Below are 22,723 nucleotides of genomic sequence, written 5' to 3' on the forward strand. Positions count from 1 at the left end.
TGTCAGGCTATATAAGAGGCACTAAAAATAAAATGGTGGCCAAAAAATAGACATTAATCCCGCCTTTCATGAAGATTGCCATCAGGTAGAAGAGAATCAATATATTAGCTAAATAAACAATTAAACACTAAATAAGTATATATAATAGGAGAAATGAAACTCATAGCAAAGGAACCCAATCAGGACTTGAAGAAAGAAAAGAAAAGAACGAAAAGAAAACTTCTCTGAGCAAGTAAGATTTACATTGAAAGTAAAAGATAAAAATAAAGAATAAGGGATAGCTAATACAGAATTAGCTAAGAGAGTCTCAATATATTATAAAATATTCTTCACAGTGACCTGATTGGGTATGATTTCATAATTGGCTTCTTCAAAGACTTGCTTTAAGGCAGCACTCAGTTCATTATATTCTACTTCTTGAAAGTCGATTCCAGGAAACACATCTTTAATCAGTGCATCAAACCGAGTACAATCAGCAAATGTGAACTTGGACATTGTATTAAGCCTCAGCGCTTGTACGACAATGTGACTTTCATTAACTAGGAAAGAGTTTCATTTAAAAATTATTAGTTACGAATGTAATGACTATAAATAAGTTTTCAAGTGCTCTATAGTTTGATGTAGATTAAGTCATTAACTGATGTTCTAGAATTTAGTAACATTTAAGGCACATGCTATCCCATGTGAATTGTTAAGCTTACCTTACTATCTTTTGATGCTGAAAAGTTAAAAGTCAATTGCTAAGTAGAGTTATGACGTTCTTTCCATAGAATTTGAATCCCGGGCACCCAGACATTAATTAATAATAAAAATCATCATCACTTATATCTGCATAGTATTTTACTACTTACAAGATCCTTGTAACAACTGTATAAAGCACATGTAGCAAGTATAAAGAAAATACTATCAATCCAATTTTACAAATACTAAAATTTTTCTCTAAATTAAATCTCTAAGAGTTAAAATGAAAGAGCACAGCACTAAGTATTATAGCTGGGATTTATACACTGGTCAACTAATTCCAGATTCTGGTATCTCTCCAAAAATATCAATATTGCCTCCCAGGTTACTTCCAACAATAAAAAAATAACTGAACAATAATCTTTGATTAGCTTTGATAAAAACTGATTCAGAAACCCATTATTAAGCCAAATGTAAATACTAATATTGTAAGACCTACTTTCAAGTATATTAACTGGACATAAAGGCAAATAATTTTTTAATCTGGTATTTCTAACTGCTTTTAGTAGTTTTATGATGAAGTATAAACAAAGAGGTGTGACTATACTTCAATCACTGAACTCATAAATAAACCATTCTTATTTATTACAGGTATGGTTTAAATAGTTCTTAAAAGTCACCAGAGATAAACTAATAAAATAGTAATTTAAATACCTGACCAAACAACTATTTCTACATTAGTATATGCCAATCTAAAATGGCTAAGTAGCTTCTTTTTTCAAAATGTATACTTTGACCATTTAAAGTTTGAATTATGGGCCACCCTGGGTGGCACAGTGGTTGAGCGCTGCGCTGTAAAGCTGTTGGCAGCCTCTGTAGCGCCAGTTCGATCCCGGCCGGCCAGGGAGGGTCCCACATGAGGCAGCAGACCTCTCCTGTCACGCCCACTGCTCCACTCAGCAGTGTATTTCGTCAGTCTGCCTGTTCTGCTCACGGCTCTGTCTCTGGTGAATCCTCTCACTCTCCCGCGCATCTGGACTGTACCCCGGTTCTTACATAAATAAATAAATAAATCTTTAAAAAAAAATAAAGTTCGAATTGTTTGGTGAAGGATAGAATTGAATTTTTAGTTGTGAACTTAATATACAAATGGCTTTTTAAATACTTTTTTTTTAAAGATTTATTTATTTATACAAGCACCGGGGGATCCAACCGGTGCAAAAGAGACTGCGGGCAGCATTGCAGCCCAGCGCTCAACCACTGTGCCACCAGGGGAGGCCCCACATGGCTTTTTAATGATACACACCTGAAAGTTACAAAATGCATAACACAATGTTAACTCAATTAAAAAAATTAAAATAAGGTTTAAACAATTTCATGTAATCCATTTTCTATACTGTCTCTTATTTCCACAGTGTTTAATTTAGTGTTTAATAGCAACCTGAAGAGGCTAGACATTTAGTCTTCCATGAAGGCACACATCAATGTGATGGAGGAATCATATATTTTATATAAGTGGGGAAAGGTAAAGTATAATAAAATATATATGAATTCACACAGGTATAAATAAACAATTTAATAAATACATAAATGCAGAAGAGACAAATTGTCACTGAAGAGTTTCTAATAATCTATGCAGATACTCCCCCATCTAAGAGGTTTAGCCTTGTCTCCCACTTCGAGGGTGAACCAGATTTAGTAACTCACTTCCGAAGAGCAGAGTAGGAAGTGGGAAAATAATAACTTTACACAGGAGAAACATGGCAAAAACAAGACTAGTGATAACTTAAAACATCACCAGTGAAGTCATGTGACTATGACACACCCACTGATAGGACATGATGAGGGCCACGCCACCTCTGTGGTATTCTTTCGAAACATTCGTCATGCAGACCGAAGATGGGCATTGAAGAGAAAACAGGTGACATTAAGTGAAGTCTGGAGTTTAGTTTACAGTAATTTCCCACTGTCAGTTTCTTATTGTTGACAAATATACCATGGTAAGTTGAAAAAGTGAGAATGCTGTCTTTTAACCTTACTGTAAGTCTAAACCTATTCTAAAGTTAAAAGGCATTCTTTGTAATATTAAGGTGTTTTTTAATGGGAATTTTGGTATACTGTCTCTTTGGAAGAGAAAATCCTCATGTATTTCTGAGGTTTTTGTTCTTCTTTGAAGTCTAGACAAATTCTCAGGCTCTACCCCCAGACATACTGAATCAGAAACTGTGGGGGTGGCACCCAACAACCTGTATTTTAACAAGGTTATAAGTGATTCTAATACACATTAAGATTGAGAACAAGTGGACTAAACTATTCCCCTAAGGATCACAACTATTAATGCACATGAAAAGTTATGATAGGACACTAGGTAAAAATGAGGGAAAATCCAAATAAATACAAATTTAATAATGTTTATATATTCTTACTTATCACAGGTATGGTTTATTATGTCTATAATATAAACATTATTAAAAATAATGTATCCATTTTGGTTCACTCATTTTAATAAATTTATTATATTAATGTAAGATGTTAATAGTAGGAGAAACTGGTGACAGGGTATTCAGAAACCCTCTACACTATATTTATAGTTTTCATACAAATATAAAACTATCCTCAATTAAAACTTATTTTTTAAAAAATAAGATATTTGGAATACCTTGATCTTTAATGCCAGTTTTCTTCAGTTGTCTAAGAAGATTTCCACTTCCTTTTAAAACTGTCTTCAAAGCTCTCAATCCCCAATCATAATGTTGCTGCGGTGTTAAAAGTTCCCTTAAGCAAAGACATAGAAAACATAAAGTGTCAACTAGCCATATGAAGTTCTCTGGATCATCATATACAAAGTAATATAGAATACAGCTACTGATAAATAGAAATGAGTGCTGATATTCCATTAACATATAAAGGAATTTGAGTAAAATGTAGAAGATGGAGAGTTCTCAAAGATAGGATAAAACTTTCATGAACAGGCTAATTATGTGAATGAAGGCATTAAATACAATTACCTGTTACCTATATTTCTAAAGTCGCTAATCAACTCAGCTTGCTTTCAATCTGACATTCTAGTTTTCACTTACGTGAAAAACCTGAATTGGAAGTTGTCTCAAGAAGCTAAAAGTCAATCCCTAATACTAGAAAAAAGACATTTAAAAAATTGTGAGAGTCCCTTCAAAAAAAGAGTAGGGTTTGAGTAGCAGCTGGTAAACTAGTTCAATAAGTATAATTTTAGCTTAAGTAATTCAAGATATTTTACAGAAAAAAAGTAAGATCAAATTATAATATATAAAACACAAGTAGTTTTATTTATTTATTTTTTTTTTTAGAGGCATGTTTTTCTTTATTTGTTTGCTTTTGTTTTTGTTTATACATGCACTGGGTACAGTCAGAAGCGCGGGAGGGTGAGAGAATTCACCAGAGCGGGGAGCAGAGCAGGCAGAAGGACCGAAGTACACTGCTGAGGGGAGCAGCGGGCGGCAGGAGAGGTCTGCGCACCATGTGGGACCCTCCTCCGGTGGCCGGGGAGCAGCCGGGGATTGAACCGGCGCCGCAGAGGCTGCGGGCAGCTTCGCAACCCAGCGCTCTACTGCTGCGCCACCGGGGAGGCCCAACACAAGTAGTTTTAAACCAGTGTTTATTATTCAAACTAAAACCTTTCCTATCAACACCTGTCAGAATCACCAATATGAAAAATCACTGAATACATAAGTCAGACAACAATGAAAAATGGTCACTAATAACCATAATCAATCATTGGAATCACAAAATATAAAAATACTTAAAGCAGAAAACTCACCTAGACAGATTGAAGATAGCTACCAATTTTCTGCCCAATACTTTAGCATCTTTAAAACCTTCTGAGTAGAGAATAACTTCTGCAATAAGTTCATTGTCTGGACGAGACATGGCTACTGGCCTGAAAAGTTGTTTAAGATTATCAGGCAGTTTTTGTCTTCCTCCATAACCTTTGCCAGCAGGATTCATAGTGATGAAAATTCCAGAATTAGAATTTATTTCTATCTGAAATATTAATTTAAAATATAAGTACCAAGTATTTGAAATTATAAACATGAAATATATTGCCAACAGAAAATTTACTGTGATATAAATCTTATACTTTAGCAAAAAATAAAGTTCATGTGCTAAACATCTCCTTAGTCAACATAAAATAACTCCTTAGGAAGTATCTGCTTTCTGGAATTCCTTATTATCAGTTTTTTGAGACTGGAAGTTTAAGAGATGGTAACTAGTTCAAATGTCTATTCATACATTCAACATATGCTACTAAGTTTTTTTTTGGTAAATATATGGAGACAACACAACTGTGAACTACAGTCATGTAGGGTCAGGAACAGGACATGGTGCAGATTTTCTATGATCCAGCAGACCCAGTAAAGGAGGAGTCAGAGTCCTCAACGGTTTTGCAGGTTTGTATTGCGATTACCAGGTACACGGCAGGCAGGGTACACGGCAGGCAGGGGCACTGGGGGGCAGGTCTCTCTCCTCTCCTCTCCCCCTCCCCCTCCCCCTCCCCCTCCCCCTCCCCCTGCCTCTCTCTCCTGGCGCACTCATGACACCGCCCTTAAAAGCCCAGTCAGCCCAGGTGAATCCTAGCCATCGGCCCACACCTATTCCAGGTGTCCACCATCAGGCATGCATTCAGGACCGCAAGGATCCATCATCTATCCTGATGGCGGGAGGACAGAAAAGCCTGACATTTTTCCTTACCCTACAAGTCAATAATAATTTATGCCTCTCAGGAGCTTATAGTCAATATGATGAGTATTAAAAGGAATTAATCATAATGCAATAAATGCTGTGATAGGAAAGAGCAGGATGCCATGGGAATACCTGGCAGGAGCACGTTCAACAAAGTACAAAGAACAGAAGCTAAACGAGAATGTGTAAACAACAAACGAATAATTAGGAAGTAGAAATACCTACAGTAGAGAAACCTGGCTATAAAGGAAAGAAAACAAAAAGAGCAGTGGTGGTAAAGAAGATGAATTGTTCATATTTTAATTACATTAAATATCATACTATTATGTGTATGTGTATACCTATACAATACATATTGTTAGGGCAGGACAGGCCACAGTGCAGGTTTTCTGATCAAGCAGACCGGGTAAAGGAGGAGTCAGAGTCCTCAGTGGCTTCTGCAGGTCTTTTATTGGGATTTACCAGGCATCCAGGCATATGGCAGGCAGGGGTGCTGGGGGGCCGGGAGGCTCGCAGGCCTCCCAGCCCCCAGCAAGACTTCACTTTATCTGGGCTCTCCGGCGTTCTCTGCTTCTCTCTCGGCTTCTGCTACTTCTTTCTTGGCTTCTCTTTCGGCTTCTTCTGCTCTTCTGTTCGTTCTTGGCTTCTCTTTTGGTTTCTCCTGGCATCCCCGTGACGCTGCCCTTAAAAGCACCGTCTTAGCCCAGATGAATCCCATCTACCTCTGCCCACACCCTATTCCAGGTGTCCGCTATCAGGCATGCATTCAGGACCACAAGGATTCATCATCTATCCTGATGGCGGGAGGGCAGAAAAGCCTGACATTTTTCCTTACCCTACAGTCCACCCCCTCAGGGCTTTCTGCCATATAGTCTTCATATATACAATTTTCTTAGGAAACATAAACAATGCAGCCATGGCCCACAAAAGCAAATACATCACAAAATAACAATACAACAGAACACAAGTAAGTCCAGGCAGGGCACCAACCTAGTGGCAAAAGACAATTATTGGTACCAGCAGATGAGCCACCAAATCTGCTGCCGAAGGCACTGCTCATACGAGGGAGGGGAACCACTCACGGCATCTACTATAACACACCAGGAGCCGTCAGGCTTCCTGGCCTTTTCTGGATGTAGTCTCAGCTACAAGCCACACACAGCATCCACCCCCAGGATGCACTCACTCTGGCGATTCTATACTGTTGGGGTTAATCACCAACCCTCAGGGTTTCTGTCTGCAGTCGCTCCAACATTCGGCTTTCATAGCCACCAATGCGACTCGCAGACCCGTGCACTAGGGCCAACCCACTGCACAAGCACATGGGTTGGGGATCCTTGGATATAAACTCTACATTTGGCTTGAGCTCCACCCCAAGCCACGTTCCCCACCCGTCCCCCAAGGACAGGCTCCTCAGCTCCTCACCCTCACTCGACAATGAGCAGGGCATCACCCACAGGTGATTTTACGAGACTCACTGGCCTCCCTCAGCTTACTTAGTGCTTAACAGCCACTCAGAGCTTCCCAAACTTAGCATCAGCACCAGTTTTTGCCTTCTCAGTTGGCTTTTCTCCTCTGCCTAGCTGCTGGGCACACACAGGCTGCTTTTGGCCATCAAGGCCCACTGGCCACCCCCAGGCTGCTTTTGGCTATCAAGGCCCACTGGCCACCCCCAGATTCCCAAAAAAAAACATAACCTGCCAAGGTCCTCCGCCTTCTGGCGGGATTGTCAGTCCAAGTCCATTAGTCCAAGTCTGTTGGCCTCTCCCTGCATCAGCACTGGTGAGCTCCGAATCGGGGTCCTCTCTTCCCCGACGATTCTTGCTGCCTCGGGGGTCATTGGCTGGTCCTCTTGGGGGTTGTTGGCTGGTCCTCTCGGGCGTCTCCTCCATAAGAGGTCTCCTCCCGCAGCTCCCGGATCTTGTCCATCCATCGTCGTCACAGGGAAACAGTCTGTTACTCCTTAGTCCCTCCAGGTCTTCGGAGGGCTCCATACCCGTCAACATAGATCATCTTGCCGACTTACGCCAATTGTAGGGTCAGGAATGGGCCACAGTGCAGGTTTTCTGATTCAGCAGACCGGGTAAAGGTGGAGTCAGAGTCCTCAGTGGCTTCTGCAGGTCTTTCATTGGGATTTACCAGGCATCCAGGTATATGGCCGGCAGGGGTGCTGGGGGGCCGGGAGGCTCGCAGGCCTCCCAGCCCCCAGTAAGTCTTCACTCTATCTGGGCTCTCCGGTGTTCTCTACTTCTCTCTCGGCTTCTGCTTCTCTTTCGGCTTCTTCTGCTCATCTGTTCATTCTTGGCTTCTCTTTCTGCTTCTCCTGGCATCCCCATGACGCTGCCCTTAAAAGCACCGTCTCAGCCCAGGTGAATCCCATCTACCTCTGCCCACACCCTGTTCCAGGTGCCCGCCATCAGGCATGCATTCAGGACCGCAAGGATCCATCATCTATCCTGATGGCAGGAGGGCAGAAAAGTCTGACATTTTTCCTTACCCTACACATATACATATATATATCATTATATAGTATAAAGGACAAAAGACATGATTATGTTTAAACACCAGCAAGGAATGGTAGAGGAGAAAAGCTGTAACAGTAACAAAGAAGGTAACTAAGAAAAGGTTCCTGGGAGCAAAATGAATGTATAGGTGAAAAGATTAGCACTGTTTGGGAAAAAGGACAACTTACCCCCTCCCCAAAGATTTATTTATTTATTTATTTATTTATTTATTTATTGGAAAGAAGTGTGTATTTTATTTTATTTATTTATTTTATGTATAATTTTTTTTATTTTTATATTCCCCATACAATTGCGATCCCCTTATTTTGACCCCAATCCCTCCCCTCCCCGCCCCTCCCACCCCTCATAGAGTGTCTCTGGTTCATAGTTGTTTGTTGATTTTGATTTTTACTTTCTTATAGTTATTCTTTTTCCTGGTCTCTTTAAGTTTTCTAGGACAACTTATTTTTGTAAAAGGAGGAAAGGATAAAAAAATGAGTATAGAAGGTAATAAATATAATGGCAAAGAGACAAAAACACAAGTTTCTGTTTTCTTTGTGAAGAGTTTCTCCATGTGAATATGTTAACAATTTATAACTGGCCTAGCTTTCTTGGCCTACTCAGAAAAAATTGTACTGTGAAAATGCAACAATGAATGATAGGTGACATTATAATTTCAGTTATTTTAACCTTCAGTGAGTTCAGTATTACATATAATATACAGAAGTGATATTTTCCAGATGAGCAGTTTGTATTCTAATGGCACGAATGTCTATGTCCTATGGAGAGAAAGAGGAACAAAGAATAGCTGAGTGCTTATTGTTTTAAGATTTATATAGAACAGGAACTAAAAATGTAAGGATCAGATTAGATAGAGTTGGGTCCACCATGTACTCTTAACTTATCAAGGCCTGGTTTCCTCATCCATAAAGCATAAATAATATGGTATTAAATGAGAGAATATTAAAAAGCACCAGCACAGTGCCAGCAGAGAATAAGTGCTGCATCAATGTTAGCAAATATATAATTATTCAAATCAAAAGTATGAAGATGAATAGTGGGAGCGGGACCAAAAAAAGGGCAAGAAACCTCAGGGACACAGGTAAAATTCTTAGGTAAAAAGGTTCAACATACTGGTTACAGGTTAGAAACAGGGGTGCGTACCAGAAAAATAAAGACAGAATATTGTCTATGAGTAATATCAGTCCTATAATACATTTCAATTCTTCAAATTCTCAACATACTCTTTACCTCCTTGCCAAGCAGTTCGCATACAGCTTTATGATTCTTCAAAGCATCTTGAATTGTCTGGATTTGCATAGAAACTGCTGACAGTACAGATTCTTCCAGTCTATTGAATTCATCAAAACAACCCCAGGCTCCACACTTCACCAAACCAACAAATATTCGTCCCATTGACTTCACATCGATGCCCTTAAAAATAACAGCAAAAACTATATTCAGGAAAAAAAAAAACTAAAATCTTAAATAATAATTTAATATTTCAGGCCATTGACCACTAAAAAAGTTGTTTCACCATCTATCTCTTCTGCTCTTTTTAAAATAGACATTAAATAGCCACTCTTTCAAAATCCAGGGTGGTTTCAAGGAATAAACAAAAATGTACGTGTGAAAGTGTTTTTAAAAGTATAAAGACTAGGGCCTCCCTTGTGGCGCAGGCGGTAGAACACAGCGCTGTGAAGCTGTCCACAGCTTCTGTAGTGCGGGTTCGATCCTGGCAGACCACGGAGATACACACATGGCTCAGCAGACCTCTCCTGAGTCCCTCGCTGCTACCCTCAGCAGTGTATTTCAGTCAGTCTGCCTGTTCTGTTCTCCACTCTGTCTCTAGTGAATCCTCTCACCCTCACACACATCTGGCCTATACCCTAATTCTTGTATAAATAAATAATTTTTTTTTTATTTCTTTATTTGTTTTTGTGTTCTGTTTACACATGCACTGGGTACAGTCAGAAGCGCAGAGGGTGAGAGAATTCACCAGAGCCAGAGCGGGGAGCAGAGCAGGCAGAAGGACTGAAGTACACTGCTGAGGGGAGCAGCGGGCGGCAGGAGAGGTCTGCGCGCCATGTGGGACCCTCCTCTGGTGGCCGGGGAGCAGCCGGGGATCGAACCGGCGCTGCAGAGGTCACGGGCAGCCTCGCAACCCAGCGCTCAACCGCTGCGCCACCAGGGAGGCCCTAAATAAATAATTTTTTTAAAAAAGTATACAGCTTAACAAATACAAGATTCTGCTTAGTTGTTCTTTAAATTGAAATAGAATTTCTACCCAAAATATTTCAAAAATGGAAATTCATTGCGAATTTAAGATTTTTCCTTTTATATTCACTATTCTCCCTGTAAAAACATTTTTGACACGCTAACATAAATCTTCATTCCGGGGGGCCTCCCTGGTAGCGCAGCAGTTCAGCACTGGGTTGCAAAGCTGCCTGCAGCCTCTGCAGTGCTGGTTCGATCCCTGGCCGCTGGGCGAGGGTCCCACATGGCCCCCAGACCTCTCCTGCCACCTGCTGCTCCCCTCAGCAGTGTACTTCGTCAGTCTGCCTGTTCTGCTCTCTGCTCTGGCTCTGGTGAATTCTCTCACTCTCCCGCGCTTCTGACTGTACCAAGTGCTTGTATAAATAAATACAATAAATCTTTAAAAAAATAAAAATTAAAAAAAAATCTTCATTCTGTACTTAAAATTATTTCTCTACAATACTTGTCTTTAGAAGTTGGAGGACCATACTACATGTAATCTTTCTCCCATTTTCAAATGAAACATTCTGTTTTGAAGAAATTTAAAAGTAAAGTGATTTTAAAATTGAATATTTCATATATAAGTACACAAAGACTAATCCAAACATACAATTAAAGTACTCTAATACAGTTTGATAATTATTCATTCTACCTCATCACAATTAAAAACTAAAACTTGTCTTCCAAGAAGTCCCCCTAGAGCCTTTACTGATTCTGTTTTTCCAGTTCCAGCTGGGCCGTAAGGATTTCCTCCAAGTCCCATCTTCATAGCTTGAGTGAGAGTCAAGTAGCACTTGTCTGTCAGTGGAGTGTAAACCAGCTTGGGAGCATTACCCTACACACAGGAAAAGAAAGTTCCAACATTCAGGTTCCATTCAACATGTACAAATACTGGCATCATGATAGAGTCTATTAAAAAGCTAAAAAGGTAGACAACAGGACAAAGGTTTAACATAGAAAAGTGTTCAAAATATATTTTTAGTGAAAGAAACTTACTAAAAGCACAAACTGAAATTAAACTTAGTTATCTCTCAAGTATATATTTTATTCCATCTTTAATTAATATGTTGCTAGGCTTTCAACCTTCTCTTAATGACATAAAAATATACTTGTAAGGCAAACAAATCCAAAACTAAAATTATACAATAGTCATTCTATGTCAAATCTTAAAATTTATGTAAAATATTTCCAAGACTCTGATGATCTTCATAAATCTGAACTACTCTAGAGATTAAAAGTGTAATTACTTTGGAAATTTCTTACAAAACTAATAATTTTAACTTTTCAAATAATTATCAAAATGTCCACTAAAATTTAGGAAAAACAGATTCCAATTCCAATGGCAGTGTAGAGCTTGTCCTTAATTTAGGTGGACACATTTGTGTCTGAAAATACATTTCCTTTTTGAAAGAGCCAGCTGCAACTTCCCTGACATGTTCATTAGAAAAATTATCAAATATACTCTGAAGTCTAATTCATTATGAAAGAAAAAACAAAGAGGATACAGCTAGATTTTTTGAGAATAGATTATATGAGTTAGGTTATTTAAAATTCTTTTACCTCACAAACTGAAAACATTTCACAAACATATTTTGGCATATTTACAATTGCACTAAGTTTGGCTTCATACAAGGAAACACAAACTAAGCTGCTTCTATTGAAGTAGCCTATATTTAATTCTCCTTAGATTGAAAATACACTTCAAATTTTATACCAACGCTATACCAAGAAACAGTACATTAAGAGAATTCCTGAAACACTGTAACTTTTAACATTTTTATAAATAATTATTTTCATTTTATACAATATCTTATATTGTATAAAATGAATATTTTATTTTTTATGCAATATTCATTTTATACAATATTTTATACAATATTAATTTCATTTTATACATCTTTTAAATTATGAAACAGAAAGCAGAAACACACTAAAATTTTTGAAACCTGAAACTGAAATAAAAATAATTTCTTTATTGAAAGTAAATTTATTTTAAAATAAATAAATTCTAACTAGAAAAATAAAACAATCTAGCAGAAGTCATACCTGATATTCATAAGTATACTGAAGTTCAGAATCCACCATTTGAACATAACATGTGTGATCACTTTTCATATAGAATCTAACTTGTTTTTTCCAAGCCCAGGCTTCAGTAGTATGAACTTGAACTTGGTTTAACTGCTTCACCACATCAATATTATGAATAATATCAAGAATTAATGCTTTAAGTTTAAGTTCCAGAATCCCAGATTCTGTACACAAACAAAAAGAATTGTACAAAGTGTTAGCCTATGACATGCGCTTTATGATTATATGTATACAGGTGATTTTGTAATTAATTTAAATGGTAATTTCATAATACATTTGACTGATAATGTAAATGGAAATATGTATTTTTCTATATATAATATAAATGCAAACCAAAAAAGATTTAGATCTACCAGAAATAAGAATTTTGAGTATGGGGCCTCCCCTAGTGGCGCAGCGGTTGAGCGCTGGGCTGTAAAGCTGCCCGCAACTTCTGCAGCACCAGTTCGATCCCTGGCCACTGGCGGGGGTCCCACATGGTGCGACAGACCTCTTCTGCCATACCCGCTGCTCCCCTCAGCAGTGTATTTCATCAGTCTGCCTGTTCTGCTCCCCACTTTGGCTCTGGTGAATTCTCTCACCCTCCCGCGCTTCTGACTATACCCAGTGCTTGTATAAATAAATAAATAAAAATCTTTAAAAAAAAAAAAAAGAATTTTGAGTGTGAAAACACAATGGGAGAGGGATTCTGGTGCCTTCCTCAAGAGAGTAAGCACAGTACAGCCTGTCTCTTCCTCTGAATGCAGGCATCTTCTGTATATGCACTGAACTGTTCTTTAAGATTCTAAAAAGTAAAGAGTATGAGGCAAATTGGGAGGGAAGATCAGAATTAGAAGAGCCACCAAATCAGTGGTGAATTTAATATTTTCTTTTTTGTTCCCTCTCTGGTATTTCCAAGCCTGAACCCAATGCAGCCAGAAATTCAGATTAGTACAGAGAGACTAGGAGAAGACCTCAAGTTCAGATTTGGAGTCAAAAAAGAAGTCTCATTATAGCTACAGCACTTGCAGCTTAGACCCAGAAATGTCTAAAACTCTGAGGAAGGGCAACCTACCTCTGAAATCAGAGGAGCTTTGATCATAAAAGAGTAAGACAAACAGTAATTGATGTTTTTCTTGCTGGGTTCTCCCATCAATTGGCTCAGGTTATGGGCAACTGTCTCAGAAAGTGTGCAGTTGAGTAGAGCATATGAAACCCCAGACCCATGATCAGAGCATCACAAGGGGAACCGAGTAGAAATACAAAATACTTGGAATATAAAATAATACTTGGAATATCATCCAGAGGAAGCAGATTAAAAAAATAACCCCCATTGGGCCTCCCCTGGTGGCGCAGGCGATTGAGCCCTGCACTATGAAGCTGTCCGCAGCCTCTGCAGCACCGGTTAGATCCCAGTCAGCAGGCGAGGGTCCCACATGGCGCGGCAGACCTTTCCTGTCTCACCGGCTGCTCGCCTCAGCAGTGTATTTCGATCCATCTGCCTGTTCTGTTCCCCGCTCTGTCTCTGGTGAATCCTCACCCTCCCGCGCATCTGGCCTGCACCCCAGTTCTTGTATAAATAAATAAATAAATAAATAAATATTTAACAAAATATTTTTTTTTTAAATGACTCCTGTAAACTTTCTTATGAACTCCCTGGGTTCACTCTCCAGCTGTGCAGAAGATAGCGTCCTAACTAGCTAACTAGACATTTAGAGAAATGTCCACTAGGTGGAACACAGTGGGAGAGATCAGGTTCTGAAGACTGAAATAGAACTGATGTGACAAGAACCAATACCCACAAAAAGGAATTTTTTTTTAAGATTTTTTTTAATTAATTTATTTATTTATACAAGCACTGGGTACAGTCAGAAGCGCGGGAGGGTGAGAGAATTCACCAAAGCCAGAGCGGGGAGCAGAGCAGGCAGAAGGACCGAAGTACACTGCTGAGGGGAGCAGCGGGCGGCAGAAGAGATCTGCGCGCCATGTGGGACCCTCCTCCGGTGGCCGGGGAGCAGCCGGGGATCGAACCGGCACCGCAGAGGCGGCAGGCAGCTTCGCAACCCAGCGCTCAACCGCTGCGCCACCGGGGAGGCCCCAAAAAGGAATTTTTTTTCTCCAAGGAATTTTCAGCCTAAATTCAAAAGGATTAATTGCTAAAATAAAAATTTTAATACTATTAAAATTATCAAAATTTAATACTATTAATCTTATCAAAATAAGAGTCACACAAATAACACAGTATTTAAAATGTCCAAGTAATAATCCAAAATCATTTAAGATGCAAAAACAAAAAGAAAATCTCAATTCACATAAGGCAAGACAATCCACAGGTGCCAGTGCTGAGAAGACACAAATGGTGGAGCTACTTGTAAAACACTTTAATGCACTGCTATAAAAGTGCTCCAAGAAGTAACAATGAACACTTAAAATAAATGGGAAAACATGATGTTTCCACACACACACACAAATATGAAAAATTAAATGGAACTTTTATTAGAACTGAAAAATTTTAAAAAGGAGGAAAAAAATTACTGGCTGGGTTAAACCAAGACACAGAAATAACAGAAGAAAGAGTCAGGGAAAGAGTCAGTGAAGCAAAACGTGGAGCAAGACAAATTATCCAACCTGAACTGTTTAGAAAAAATTTAAATGAAAAAACAGAGCTTCTGGGTCCTGTGGATCAATGTTGAATGGTCTAACATTCATGGCATGAAAGACTCAGAATAGAAAAAAGATAATAATGCAGAAAAAATAGTTGAAGAAGTAATAGCTGACAACACCCAACTTTTAGTGAAAAACAGAAACCTATAGACTCAAGTTCAATAAACTCCCAAAAAGACTAAAGGCAATGGAACCCATGGCCAGATACATCATAATCAAAATACTGAAAGCTAAGAAAAAAGGAGTCTCAAAAGGAGCCAGAGAAAAATAAAAGTAATAGGAGAACAATCATTCAATGATTGTGGACTCCTATTCTGAAAACATGGGAGTCAAAATGAAGTGGGACACCATTTTAAAAGATCTGTACATCCAGGGCCTCCCCGGTGGTGCAGCAGTTGAGCACTGGGTTGGCGAAGCTGCCCGCAGCCTCTGCAGCGCCAGTTTGATCCCCAGTTGCTCCCCGGCCACTGAAGGAGGGTCCCACATGGCCCACAGACCTCTCCTGCCGCCCACTGCTCCCCTCAGCAGTGTACTTCGGTCCTTCTGCCTGCTCTGCTCCCCGCTCTGGCTCTGGTGAATTCTCTCACCCTCCTGCGCTTCTGACTGTACCCAGTGCTTGTATACATAAATAAATAAATCTTTAAAAAAAAAAAATCTGTACATCCAGCAACATATTGGGTAGAGTTCAGAAATAAAGGTGAAATACATTCTCAGATGAAGAAAATCTATGAGGATTCATGACCTCAAACTGCTCTAAAACAAACACTATAAAGAAAGTTCTTTAAACAGGACAATGATACCAGGAGAAAATGCGGAGCATCAGAATGTGCTAACAGAAGTGGTAAGCATCTACATAAATGTAGGCTGTCCTCTTGAGTCCTTTAAAGTATGTTTAATGGTTAACAGCAAAAATTATAACAAAACTTCACAGGATTTTCAATGTACATAGAGGTATCTAAATGACAACTACAACATAAAAAGGGGAGAATGAAAAATCCTATATGATGGTAAGGCTTTTACATTCCATTTAAAATAGTATATTATTTACTCTAAGTATAATATAAAAAGTTAAGTACCTATGTTGTAATTCTGAGAATAACCTCCAAATTGGATGGATGGATAAACACAATAGGTACACTAAGATAAAATATAAAAAAAGTTCACATAGTCCAAAAGTAGGCAGAACAGGCAAGATTTTTTTCCATACCTGTATTCCCTGGATCCTCCGAACTTGTATCGATGTTAGTATAGTGCTCTAACTTATTCACCAGTTGTGTTTCAATCTGATGAAGACTATGATCTTTGATAGCATTCTCTATATCTTCAGTGAATTTAATCTGCTCTGCCAAACATAATATCTATTGAATAAAGAGAAAAATTACTCTTAAAAGGTGAATTTACTTAGAAATATTTATAAATTTAAAGAAAGACACTTTTGGGCTTCCCCGGTGGCGCGGCGGTTGAGCGCTGGATTGCGAAGCTGCCTGCGGCCCCTGCAGCACCGGTTCGATCCCCGGCTGCTCCCCGGCCACCAGAGGAGGGTCCCACATGGCGCGCAGACCTCTCCTGCTGCCCGCTGCTCCCCTCAGCAGTGTACTTCGGTTCTTCTGCCTGCTCTGCTCCCCGCTCTGGCTCTGGTGAATTCTCTCACCCTCCCGTGCTTCTGACTGTACCCAGTGCATGTATAAACAAACAAACAAACAAACAAATAAATAAAGCATGCCTCAAGGAAGGAAGGAAGGAAGGAAGGAAGGAAGGAAGGAAGGAAGGAAGGAAGGAAGGAAGGAAGGAAGGAAGGAAGGAAGGAAGGAAGAAAGAAAGGAAGAAAGAAAGGAAGAAAGACACTTTTTTTCCAAATTTCCAATTGTATGTGGAATCTGTCTACTTGAGCATATAATGGCACTTCAACTATTAATAGAGTGATAAGGTCACTGAAGAAGCATCATGTGATGCAACCCAAGTTTATTTCTTGGGATCATCTCATACTACTTTCCTATAGTCCTATTTTCTGGTACTTGAACTCACCAAGCTGATTGTAACCAAATAGTCTTTACAATCTCTTCCCTCTGAATCTCATCATAATTGCTTTTTTTCAATCAGGAGCCAATGATATCAGAGCACAATGCATTCTATTTAATAAAAGGGTGGTCTTCTAGCATTCCAAAATGACCTCTCAATATACTACTGAGGTCTACAATTTCAAAATTATAATTCTGGCTTAAATTAAGGTATGTATTAATATTTCAATGAGTACCTATAAACAAACTAACTATTGATCAAGACAGATATCTGTATATTTATATAAAATGTTAGCAGTGCTTGAGAAGTTTTCTGTAATAATAGCAAGGCTCACAATAAAGCAAATTACACATTTAAGCACCAGCCTTTGAAAACTTACATTAAAATACTTTAATATAGTTCTAGATGTACAAGGAAAACCAATGTACCCCTTTAAAAGAAAGGTAAGACTCATCTTGTAAAAACACTAAAACGGTTAATCAATTATATATTTTTTTGGTTTTTTTGTTTTATTAACCTTTAACCACATTTTATTTTCTTTTTTTTCTTTTTTTTAACTTTTTTTAACATTTTTTTAACATTTTCCTTCTGGCTTATTTCACTGAGCATAATTCCTTCTAGCTCCATCCACATTGCTGTGAATGGCATGAGTTTATCTTTTTTGATTGCTGAATAATATTCCATTGTGTATATATATCACATCTTCTTGATCCCGTCATCTATTTTTAGGCAGTTGGGTTGTTTCCAGGTTTTACCTATTGTAAATAGTGCTGCAATAAACATAGGTGTACAGGTGCTCTTTTGAATCACTGTTTTTGTGTCCTTTGGGTAGATCCCTAGTAGTGGAATTGCTGGATTGTACAGTAGCTCCATTTTTAGTAGACCGAAGAACCTCCAGACAGCTTTCCACAGTGGTTGGGCCAGTTTGCACTCCCACTAGCAATGTAGGAGAGTTCCTTTTTGACCACATCCTCACCAACATTTGTTGTTGCTTGTTTTTTTGACATGTGTCATTCTTACAGATGCAAGGTGGTATCTCAGTGTGGTTCTGATTTGCATTTCCTTGATTACAAGGGATGTTGAACATTTTTTCATCTGCCTGTGGGCCATTTGCATTTCATCTTTGGAGAAATGTCTTTTAAGTTCTTCTGCCCATTTCTTGACTGGATTGTTTATTTTGTTTTTGTTGAGCTGTGTGAGTCTTTGTATATCTTTGTGATCAGTCCCTTATCAGTTGAATGGAGTGCAAAGATTTTTTCTCAATCAGTGGGGTGTCTCTGTTTTGGTACTGTCACTTTGGCTGTACAGAAGCTTTACAGTTTGATGTAATCCCAGGTATTTATCTTTGCCTTCACTATCACTGCTTTGGGTGATGAGTCTTTAAAGATGTTTCTGAGATGTATGTCTTGTAGTGTTTTACCTATATTTTCTTCTATATATTTTATGGCTTCATGTTTTATGTTCAGTTCTTTTATCCATTTTGAGTTGATTTTTGTGCATGGTGAGAGGTAGTGGCCTAGTTTCATTTTTTTGCATGTGGAGATCCAGTTTTTCCAGCACCATTTATTGAACAAACTGTCCGTGTTCCACTGCATATTCTTTGCTCCTTTGTTAAAGATTAGTTGTTCATGTAAGTGTGGCTTTATTTCTGGGCTCTCTATTCAGTTCCAATGGTCTGTGTGTCTGTTTTTGTTCCAATACAAAACAGTTTTAATTATTATGGCTTTGTAGTATAGCTTGAAGTTTGGAAGTGTGATACCTCCTTTTTCCTTTGTTTTCATCATCAGGGTTTTGGCTATTTGTGTTTTTTTGTGGTTCCATATAAATTTCATCAGTCTTTGTTCTACTTCTTTGAAGAATGTCATTGGGATTTTTATTGGAATAGCACTGAATCTGTATATTGCTTTTGGGAGGATGGCCATTTTTATCATCTTGTCTCTTCCAATCCATGAGCAGGGGATGTCTTTCCATTTCTTTGTGTCCTCTTCAATTTCTTTTAACAGTGTTTTATAATTTTCTTTGTATAGGTCTTTCACTTCTTTTGTTAGGTTTATTCCCAAGTATTTGACCTTTTTTGGTTTCAATTATAAAAGGAATGGTTTTCCTGATTTATTCTTCTTCCGCTTGATCAATTGTGTATAGGAAGGCTACTGATTTTTGTGTGTTGATTTTGTATCCTGCTACTTTACTGAACTGGTTGATTATTTTGAGTAGTTTTTCCATGGCGTTTTTAGGGTTCTCTACGTATATTATCATATCGTCTGCAAATAGTGATAGTTTTACTTCTTCTTTCCCTATTTGGATTCCTTGTATGTCTTCCTCTTGTCTTATTGTCCTGGCTAAGAACTCCAGTATTATATTGAAGAGCAGTGGTGAGAGAAGACAACCTTGTCTTGTTCCTGATCTTAAAGGAAAGGCCTTCAGCCTTTTGTCATTGAGAGTAATGTACGCAGTGGGCTTGTCATAGAGGGCTTTTTTTTTTTTTTTTATAGAGGCATGTTTTTATTTATTTATTTATTATATTTGTTTGTTTGTTTTGTTTATACATGCACTGGGTACAGTCAGAAGCGCGGGAGGGTGAGAGAATTCACCAGAGCCAGAGTGGGGAGCAGAGCAGGCAGAAGGACTGAAGTACACTGCTGAGGGGAGCAGCGGGTGGCAGGAGAGGTCTGCGCACCATGTGGGATCCTCCTCCGGTGGCCGGGGAGCAGCCGGGGATCGAACTGGCGCCGAGAGGCTGTGGGCAGCTTCGCAACCCAGCGCTCAACCGCTGCGCCACCGGGGAGGCCCAGGGCTTTTATTCTGTTAAGGTATGTTCCTTCTATCCCGAGAATTTCAAGGGCCTTCATAATAAATGGATGCTGGACTTTGTCAAATGCTTTCTCAGCATCTATTGATACGATCATATGGTTTTTATTTTTCTTTTTGTTGATGTGTTGGATTACACTTATCGATTTCCGTATGCTGAACCATCCTTGCGCCCGTGGGATGAATCCCACTTGATCATGGTGTACTATCCCTTTCATGGATTGTTGGACTCTGTTGGCAAGGTTTTTGTTGAGGATTTTTGCATCAGTGTTCAGTTGGGATATTGGCCTGTAATTTTCTTTTTTTGTGCTGTCTTTGTTTGGTTTTGGTATTAGTGTAATGTTGGCTTCATAGAACATATTTGGTAGTATTCCTTCTTGTTCAATTTGTTGAAAGAGTTTGTGTAGGATAGGCACTAGTTCACTGCTGGACATTTGGTAGAATTCATTTGTGAAGACGTCTGGGCCTGGGCTTTTGTTTTTGGGGAATGCTTTGATTACTGCCTCAATTCCGCTGCTTGTAATTGGTCTGTTTAGTTGTTCTATTTCTTCTTTGTCCAGCTTTGGATGATTATATCGTTCTAGGAATTTGTCCATCTCTTCTAGATTGTTGAATTTGTTTGCATATAAGTGTTCATAGTAATAGTAATCTCTGATTATTCTTTTCATTTCTACTGAGTCTGCTGTGATTTCTTCTCTTTCATTTGTAATTCTATTTATATGTGTTTTCTCCCATTTTTTCTTTGCAAGCCTAGCTAGAGGTTTGTCAATTTTGTTTATTTTTTCAAAGAACCAACTTTTGGTTTCATTGATCTTTTGGATTTTTTTTTTAATTTTGCAATTCATTTCTTTCTGCTCTGATTTTTATTATTTCCTTTCTTCTACTGGCTTTAGGGTTTTTTGTTGTTCTTTTTCTAGCTCTTTGAATGTGAGATTAGGTTGTTTCTTTGAGTTCTTTCTTGTTTGTTGATGTGAGCCTGTATTGCTAAATATTTTCCTCTTATTACTGCTTTTGCTGCATCCCATACATTCTGGAAAGTGGTGTCCTCCTTGTCGTTCAACTCAAAGTATTTTTTAATTTCTTCTTTCATCCCCTCCTTCGTACAGTGGTCTTCCAGTAGTGTGTATTTCAATTTCCATGAAGTGGGAGGGCTCCTTGTTTTCTTTTCATGATTTATTTCTAGCTTGATGCCTTTATGATCGGAGAAGATAGTTGGGATGATTTTGATCTTCATGTATCTGTTGATGCTTGTCTTGTGGCCCAGTATGTGATAGATTCTGGAGAATGATCCATGCGCACTTGAGAATAATGTGTAATCGGATTTTTTTGAGTGCACTGTCCTATAGATGTCTGTTAAGTCTATGAGTTCTATGTCTTTATTTAGGGTTCTAGTGTCTTTGTTTATTTTTTGTCTCGTTGACCTATCCATTGGTGAGAGTTGGGTATTGAAGTCTCACACTATATATGTATTTTCTTTAACGTCTGTTTTCAGAGCTGACAATAATTGTCTAATATATTTTGGTGCCCATTCATTTGGTGAGTATATGTTGATAAGTGTTATATCTTCCTGATGTATTGTCCCCTTGATCATAATGTAGTGTCCATCTATGTCTCTTTCTACCTTTTTTAATTTGAAGTCTATTTCATCTGTTATAAGGATGGCTGTTTCTGCCTTCTTTTTTGGTCCATTTGCTTGTAGGATTGTTTTCCAACCTTTTACTTTCAGTCTATGTTTATCTTTTGTGGTTAAATGTTTCCTGGAGACAGCAGGTTAGATTTTTTTTTTTTAATCCAACCTGCTACTCTATGTCTTTTTATTGATGAGTTTAATTCATTTACATTTAGAGTTAATACTGATATGTTGGCATCTGTGTTTGCCATTTTGTTTGTCTTTTTTTGTGATTTTATTCCTTGCTTTATTCTGCTCTTCTTGTTCATTCCTCTGTTGGCTTTGGCTTTAGGACTTCTTGTAGAATTTTTTGGAGTGTGGGTTTAACTGTAATGAATTTCTAGAGTTTCTATTTGTCTGAGAAGGTCCATAATTTTTCTTCGTAGAAGAAGGAGAGCTTTGCAGGGTAAAGTATTCTTGGTTGGCATTTGCTGTCTTGAAGTTTGCTGAATATGTTACTCCATTCTCTTCTTGCCTGTAATGTTTCTTCGGAGAAGTCTGAAGTTAACCTGATTGGTTTTCCCTTATAAGTTATCTGTTTCTTCCCCCTTGCCAGTTTCATTATTTTTTCCTTGTCTTGGACTCTTGCAAGCTTTACTATTAGGTGTCTTGCTGTAGTTTTCTTTTCATTGTGGTAATTGGGAGTGCTTCTCCTTCTTGTATGTCTATATTTGTCTCCTTTTTCATGCATGGTAAGTTTTCTTCAATTATTTCTTTGAATAATTTGTTAGTTCCTTTGTCTCTCTCCTCACCTTCTGGAATGCCTATAACTCTTACATTTCCTCTCTTCATGGAGTCTCATAATTGTCTAAGAGTATCCTCATACTGCTTCATTTGCATTTCTCTCTCCTTTTCTCTTTTGGCTCTTTTTATTTCTGTATCTTTGATAGTACTGATCCATTCTTCCATTTCATTGATTCTGTTTTCATTGCTTTTCCCAGAGTTCTTTATCTTCTCTAGTAATCTTTTAATATCCTGTGTTTCTTTTCTTTCCTTTCTTAAGGTCTCAATTTCATTCTTCAGTTCAGTGATTATTTGTCTCAAATCATATTTTTCCTTTGCTTTTTCTTTCTGCTTTTTAATCATGATCATCATTAATTCTCTATCTGATAAGCCAAGAAGTTCTTCCATGTCATTGTTGAGCTCTGGTGACTTTCTTTTTGTGGTGTGTCCTCCTGTGGGCTTGCTTGGTTATTTATATATTTTCTTCTCCCTGTTGTTTGCTTTCTAACTAGTTCTATGAGTTGGCATGGTGTTGGTGGGCATCTCTTTGGATTGCTCCTTTAGGGGTGTCAGAAACTGTTTACCAGACTGAGACCAGCACTGGTAGGCCAAA

The 22,723-nt window shown here is 38.4% G+C and overlaps 1 protein-coding gene across 2 annotated transcripts in view; it reads right to left on the reverse strand.

Moving 5' to 3' along the window:
- DYNC2H1 (dynein cytoplasmic 2 heavy chain 1) overlaps positions 1-22,723 on the reverse strand; it is a gene marked incomplete at its 3' end in the record, with an annotated part of 284,138 nt that overhangs the window by 211,721 nt on the left and 49,694 nt on the right. For both annotated transcript variants that reach the window (XM_084249306.1, XM_084249305.1), the window contains exons 31-37: positions 16,099-16,249; positions 12,207-12,412; positions 10,813-10,995; positions 9,156-9,338; positions 4,478-4,701; positions 3,341-3,456; positions 340-539 (exon numbers count right to left, since the gene is read on the reverse strand). In XM_084249306.1, the coding sequence (XP_084105432.1) occupies positions 340-539; positions 3,341-3,456; positions 4,478-4,701; positions 9,156-9,338; positions 10,813-10,995; positions 12,207-12,412; positions 16,099-16,249 (1,263 nt within the window). The remainder of the gene's footprint in view (positions 1-339; positions 540-3,340; positions 3,457-4,477; positions 4,702-9,155; positions 9,339-10,812; positions 10,996-12,206; positions 12,413-16,098; positions 16,250-22,723) is intronic.

The sequence above is a fragment of the Talpa europaea genome (genome assembly GCF_964194135.1).
Source record: "Talpa europaea genome assembly, chromosome: 12".
Classification (NCBI taxonomy): Eukaryota; Metazoa; Chordata; class Mammalia; order Eulipotyphla; family Talpidae; genus Talpa; species Talpa europaea.